The sequence below is a fragment of the Hipposideros armiger genome, unplaced genomic scaffold, assembly GCF_001890085.2.
Source record: "Hipposideros armiger isolate ML-2016 unplaced genomic scaffold, ASM189008v1 scaffold_1821, whole genome shotgun sequence".
NCBI classification, from domain to species: domain Eukaryota; kingdom Metazoa; phylum Chordata; class Mammalia; order Chiroptera; family Hipposideridae; genus Hipposideros; species Hipposideros armiger.
In genome coordinates, this window is record NW_017733171.1 from 4,747 (window position 1) to 12,235 (window position 7,489).

General features: G+C 44.7%; 1 gene segment (V, D, J or C); it reads right to left on the reverse strand.

Annotated features, from left to right (window-relative positions):
- Nucleotides 1–3,613: 3,613 nt before the first annotated feature.
- Nucleotides 3,614–7,489, reverse strand: part of LOC109378240 (Ig heavy chain V region 1B43-like) — a gene marked incomplete at its 3' end in the record, with an annotated part of 32,771 nt that continues 28,895 nt past the window's right edge. The window contains 1 exon segment of the V gene segment in view: nucleotides 3,614–3,901. Coding sequence covers nucleotides 3,614–3,901 — 288 coding nt within the window.

Sequence of the window (7,489 nt, forward strand, 5' to 3'; positions counted from 1 at the left end):
TGATATCAGAGGGATTATTCATTATGAATTTTTGCCAACTGGACAAATAGTTAACCAAGTTTACTATTTGAAAGTGTGGAAATGACTGCATAGAAAAAAAGTTAGACAACCTGAACTTTCGCCAACAATTCATGGCTCTTGCATCACGACAATGCACCAGCTCACACAGCACTGTCAGTGAGGGAGTTTTAGCCAGTAAACACGTAAATGTATTTAAACAACCTCCCTGCTCACCTGATCTGGCCCCCAATGCCTTCTTTCTTTTCCTGAAGATAAAGGAAATATTGAAAGGAAGACATTTTCATGACATTCAGGACATCAAGGGTAATATGATTGCCATTCCAGAAAAAGAATTCCAAAATTGCTTTGAAGGGTGGATTAGGTGCTGACTTTGGTGCATAGCTTCCCAAGGGGAGGACTTCGAAGGTGACCATAGTGACATTCAGCAATGAGGTATGTAGCACTCTTTCTAGAATGAGTTCATGATCTTAACTGTCAGACCTCGTATGTCAAAATTTGTTATTATTTAGGTTAAGGAAATTTTGTTATTGAAAATATGATGTCAGTCTCTAATATGGAAAACAGAGAAGAAATGAAATCATTAATATTATAAACAGCATCACATTTCCTTATCCATTGACAGGAAACCAAAGAACAATTGAAATTACCTCCAATTACTAGAATTTATTAATCCAACATTATATAAAAATGTTCACTTTCACCAATGCAATCTCATTTTCCAATATTGATTCGTGTCTATGTGGACATATGACCTAGTGTAGTCAGGGGGGCAGGAGACAGGGAGTGTGGGGGCTTCCTGGTTCTTCAACAGTTAATTTCAGGACATCCATCTGCTCCCCTCCCAGAGTCCCTTTTCATGTCTGCATGTGACCCTTGGGAATATGTCACTATGTCCATACATGGGGGGAGTTAACTGGAACTTGAAGCTGTGTCACAGGAAGTGTCAATGTGCAAAACTGGGAAACACACTGTCATGAGTGTGAGTTAAAGTAACATGAACAGTTGAATTAACCAAGACCCAGGAGACACACATCAGGGTTCTCGTTTCATTATGTCGTGATTTCCTTCTTTGTTTAACCATTTCAGTTTGTCTTCCTTCTTCCAGAACTAGCCACTCATAATAATCTGGAGTCATTGGGATAAGAAAGCCCTGATTGGAAAGTTAGCTCAGTTCTAGATTCTAGGTGAGGCCCAAACCTCTGTGTGGTGCATCTCAGACAGACAAGAGTCAGGGCTGAATTCCAAGACTGTCTCTCAATTGTTTCGTCTTCATCAGGGAAAGTTCCGGGCATTCCTTCCATTTATCGGAGACTCTCATGGAGAAACTGAACCTAATATTATTAGTTGATGGATCACATGTCAATATTAAAACTGGAGGCTGCTAACCAAGACTTACTATAACACTAAAAGCTTCCCTTCACAATCTATTCCTCTGTCTGATGTACAATCAGCCCAGAGGGTGGAAGTTACTGCAGGTGCAGGAACTTGTCAATTAGGGGAAACTAGGAAATAAACACATAGGTTTGGGGAGCAGTGTATGATTTGGGGATGCTTTGCAAGATATTTGCAGGAAAGCCCATCACATGGACGAGTTGAGGAATTTTAGAATCACTGCTCCATCCTAGAGACTTGGCTGATGTGAGGGTGGAAGTCAATCCAAACACACGTAACACGGAAGCTAAGAAAATGCTGTAGTGGATCATGGTGCCCAACCAGCAGCCTGAACCTGGGCTACAATCCTGTGTGAGCCCTGAGGGGATGCACGTATCTACAGACGGACTCAAAGCATCGTTATAAAACATCAGCGGTTAGCCCTTGATATTGACTGAAAAAATGGAAAACTTCTAGATGTTTACTAGACTCAGGGAATTTTCATTCTCAACCCTGTGGCTTATAGGAATCAGGGGACTTCAAATGCACCTCCATTAAATTTATCTTTTAAATGACAGTAAATGGTACAGACACACTGGTTATTATCTTTACCAAGCCAGTGGAGATCATTATCTGCTCATGTGTAACGAGCAACAGCAAGTCCTGGGAAACCTGTAAAGTGGGACCTGACCAGGGACCAGTCCTCATGGTCCCTTTGCATCAAACATCAGTGTTCTGCTCGTGGAAGAGAATAGGATGTGAAGACAGACAGTGAGAGCACCTTTCAGCATTTAAATTCCTTTATAACTGCAAACATTCAATCATAGCTGCTTAAATCAATTAAAGCACTGTTTGTATTTACCACTTTAAGTGTACAAGCAAACTGACTATACTTTTAGAGAATGTGAGTGAATATAATCAAAAGGCAGAAAATCGCATTTAAATGTTTGTACTGAGAGTTATACTCAGTTATTCTCTATTCTTTATCCAGCAGCTTAAGTACACTCAGCTCATATGCCTTTGCTGTATTTTAAATATTTCTCCTAAACATACTTCGTGTTGTGGGTTCTGTCTCAGTCCTGCTTCATGTCTTTCCCAAACTTTAGCTCACAAATGTCTGACTCTATGTACAGGCTGGTCACTGAGACATGAAGAGTGACAAATACATCTACAGTATTCGCTGTCGTTTGTGTGACCACAGCCAACGATGATGGTGATGTCTTGTGTCATAAGGCTTCTGCATTGTTAGAGTCACAGGGGTCATCAGCCAGCTGTGCCCCCAACTGACACAGGCCTATCCTGCAATAGTACTTGTGTCACTGCGCACCACGTGTTTCCATGACACGTGGGCTCTGCAGGGCCCCCTTCAGACCCAGTGATGTAACCTGCCCTGGAGTGTCCACAGATGGACAGACATGTGAGATGACTTAGTAGATGACATGGGGTCATGTGGATATCCACGTATTTACTGGACCTCCCTTCTGTGACAGGTACTGTGGGGGAGTTGGGAGTGTGAGCAGAACTCCAGCCCCATGGAGCTCAGGGTCTAGGATGGATTTAGTGAGAATTAGGACAGTAGAGCACAGAAGGAAACGTTGGGGTGGTTTGAAATATACACTTGAGTGAATGAGGACCGAGAGGTTAATGTTGTGATGCTGTAGGGAGGACGGAGACCATGGGGATGGAGGTCCTGTGGGCTGAACATAATCATGTGGGGACCCCGTGGGTATGTGGGGGGCAGGGAGCCTGAGCTCAGCACACAGGGACCTAGACTGTGCTGGGGTCTCTCTGTGGGAAATGTTTCCCAACCACAGGGAACATGAGAGTCCTCAGGATGGTCTCAGTCAGAAATAAAAACAGGACACACAGGAAGTCCGTCAAGAAAAGAACCAAATTCACAGCTTGTATGTCATTGTAAACAGTGTTTCCCCCTGTGTGTTAGCTTCTCAGAATAGGAGAAATTCGAGTCACATAGATGGTTCAAGACTTGTCCCTGGGGGCAGCTAAGAAATTTTATAGGAAATATCTGTTCCTAAAGGGAGTCCCTTCCCCACCCAGGTACCCACCTGCTCCTGGAGCAAGTCCCTGTGCTCAGTGTGTCCTGAGCACCCCCTGGTGTCCCGAGTGTCCCCTGCGGCCCAGCCCTCCGGTCTCCTGCAGGGAGGTTTGTGTCTGGGCTCACACTGACTTCCCCTCACTGTGTATCTCGCACAGTAATACACGGCCGTGTCCTCGGTGGTCACAGAGCTCAGCTGCAGGGAGAACTGGTTCTTGGACGTGTCTCTGGAGATAGAGGTGCGGCTCTTGAGGGATGGGCTGTAGCCAGTGCTCCCGGCATTATTAATGTACCCAATCCACTCCAGCCCCTTCCTCGGGGGCTGCCGGATCCAGTTCCAGCCGTAACCACTGGTGATGGAGAATCCAGAGACAGTGCAGGTGAGGGACAGGGTCTGCGAGGGCTTCACCAGTCCTGGGCCCGACTCCTGCAGCTGCACCTGGGACAGGACACCTGGGGACAAGGAGAATCAGTCTGTCACGTGCAGTCACAGCCATCCCAGAATCCCGTGTCTGACATCTGAGCCCCTCACCTTGGGGGGTTGTCACCAGGCACAGGAGAAGACCCAGCAGCCTCATCTTCTTCTAGACCACAGCTCTGCCTTCCCCAGAGACTCAACCCTGTGTGAGGAGAGAGCTGTGAGCTCACAGCCCAAGGAGAGTTTTAGCCTGGAGCCTGCAGAGAAATTTGCATGTGGGGCACCCTGGTCCTTATAAGTGGGGAGGGACTGAGTCAGGCTCCCCTGGTCCTTCTGAGCCACCTCCGTGTGTCTTCACTTGCACACAGGAACTGTGTGAGTCTGGGATGGGAGGCACTTGGGTCATGAGGCACATTACAAACAGACCTAAGAAGTCCCACCTTTCTGAGAATAAGAGTGAATGTGTAATCCCATGGATTTTCAATTAGAGAGTACAAAGGATTAGTTTTAGGTCAAAATATCCACTATAACATCAAACATGAAAATATCCAGGATGGACAAGATTTTATAATGATAATTTGATGTTAAGTAATATTTGATTTCACGTTTGTGGTAAAATGGTCCCAAAATGTAAGACTGTTTTTCCCAAGAACTACCCCTTTTGTAGGAGCAACCAAAAAGCACAGGCAGGCTTGGAGACCCTTCATTTTTTCTGTGTGAGGCTTAAATTTGTGTCTAAGGCTCTTGTGCAGATACGTTCCTTAAGCCACCCTAAGGCATGTCCCAGGAACCCTCACCAATTACATCAGACTCACAACTGTACATGGAGAAGAGACAAAGATTAGAAACAGCCACTAAGATCTCTGCAACCCCACACCTGACAAATATTGAGATGATATGTGCAGAGCGTAACTGACCTGTTTTATCAGAGTCTGGTATTAAGAGTTACTGGGTGTTCAGAGGTAGGAGGTTGGGGAGGAGACTAAGAATAGATTTGGTCAGAGGAAAGGACACTGTGACCACAAAAGGAACCCTCTCCCCCCTTCACCTCCCCCTGCCCCGCCCCTAAGCTGGGCCCTGTGGTCACAGGGTCCTCGGCTTCTGCACAACATGTGAAGTTCTTTATATTCAGGAGACAGCATTTTACAAGATAATATTTGAAACAATTTCCAGCAGTCTCTGCTCGTCCTTTCATTCCCTGAACAGTGTCTAAGTGGGACACAAACTTTTAACTTAAACATGTTCAATTTATGAATATTTTAGTTTATGAATTTATCTTTGAGGATTATCTCAACATTTTTCACACAACGCAACTCCCAAGAATATCTCCTGTCGCTTTTTCTAGGCTTTTAATGAGGAAAGTCGTATCCTGTGTTTACAGAGAAGAGTGGCGATCCTGGGTTATAAACGATAAATGAGCAGTCTCTGCAGGGAGGCAGCTCGCTCCCTGAAAAGTGCTGCTCAAGACCAGGCAGGTGAGCTTCCCGGTGAGACAGAGCCTGGCCCTTCTCTCCGATGGTCAGGATCAGTGCTCGACAAGGCGAGTCCATCACGAGAATTTCAATTTCATGGAGCTTTCCAGTTGCTATTAAACAGGATTAACATTTTGTCCAGACACGTTTTATTATCTAAAAATCACATTACACATCACACCCATTGACAGATTTCATGATCATAATTTCACGTGCAGTCAGGTGCCACATAACACTCCACATATACGATGGTCATCCCATAAGGTTATAATGGAGATGAAATTTCCGGTCACCTCATGACGTCATAGCTGTTGTAATGTCAGCACCACACCTTGCTCAGGTGCGTGGTGATGCTTGTGTCAACAAACCTTCGCACTGCCAGTTGCATAAAGTCACAGCACATGCAGTCACAGTAGCAGGCTGTACCACCTCAGCTGTGTAAGTCCACCCTGTGATATTCTCAGTGATAAATCTCCCAAAAATGCATTATTCCCATCATTAAGTGTTGCATGACTATAAACAACTTTGGATGTCAGCTTTGCTGGAAACATAATCTCACATGAAGGACTTGCCTTCATAGGCTCCGATTTCTTTTACTTTAAGTAATTATGACATTACTTTTATCTGAGTAAATACCTCCAACGTAAATGGAGGCTCAGAGATGCCTGATTCTTGATGTTTAAAGTTTTATAATAGTGAATTGTCTTATTATGATTGTGTAGTAAATGCTTGATTTATTCTCTATTTCAACAGTTTTATAAGATACATAAGGTTTAATTATATTCTTATATTTTCTCACTTTAAGTGAATTTTCTTAAATGAATATTTCAAATCTTAGACTAATTAAAAATTTGGATGGACCTATATGCATTGATTTTTTTCAATGTGTGCTTTCTGGTCATGTGTTATTAACTACAGGTTTATTCAAGGTCACACATATCCTGTCCCACTGATCTGTGTCTATCTCCCCACCAGTGCCACTCGGTCTGAGTTATTGTGGGTATTAGTCAGTCACTTCGAACTTCTACAAAGGTTTCAGTTATATCTGGAAATTATAAAATGTGCTGGTGAAGGTGAATTTCTGGACATTCTTGAACAGGGCTTCAGGCAGAGCCTCCATCGTTATCCGGTATCATTCGTGAGTCCCAGGCAGCACGCATCCTGATCTAAGGATCTAGACCTCTCCGTCCTTTGTCACTGATGGAGACATCAATCAGTTCATAGAACATCGGGGACAGAGACTCTGTGGATTTGGGAGTGAGATTGCTTGTGTCTCATGGGTGTGTGTTTCATGGCCATGGTTTCCTCAGTCTCTGTTGTCCATATGATGTGATGACCGCTGGCCATTTGCAAAATAGTGTGGAGGGCAGGACAGTCCACCCCATAACAGGGCTGACCTTGTTCTCTGTCCCCAGGTCATGGTGACCCCAGAGTCTACACCACAGCCCTGAGGGAGACCCCACCTCTGTCCTGATGACAGAAAAAGCAGGGAGCCGAGGGCAGTTAGAAACCTGATCTGTGTGAGCAGAGAGGGGACAGTTCATGACCACTGTGGTAACATCTGCGTAACATCTGGGGGATTTGAATGAATAGGAAGTATTTAATTCAACAAGAAGTAATCTCCCTCTGGACTTGTCTGAAACCCTTCAACTTTGCCACATGGGTGAAGGCCCAGTTCCCTCCATCAGGCCGTTAGGATTTCCGAGAGAAAGATTTGAACACATAGCTAACTGAGCCTTTCTTGTTTAGGGAACATGCTTCTGACACCTGCAGTGGCAACCCTGGTCCCAGGGCCACAGCATCCAGTAGGAGATGGACAGTCGAGCTGATGTGGGGATGGCAACCCCCCCCCGAGATGCAATCATCACTGTGAAGCCCCCATTGAATGTCACGGAGACCACCTGAGCCTGTTCTGGGCTTTGATCTGAATGTCTCAATTCTGGGGTCAGTGTGTGTTTCTGGATTTTGAAAATTACAAATTGGTAAAACCATCCTGTCTTTCAGAATGCTGCTATTAAGACATCCTGAAATTCTAGAAAATCAAATTTTTGTGTGTGTGTGTGTGTGTGTTTTATTGTTAGTTTCAGGTGTACAGAACAATGCAATAGTTACCCTTTTCACCCTCACAAAGTAACAACCCCCCTCCCCCCA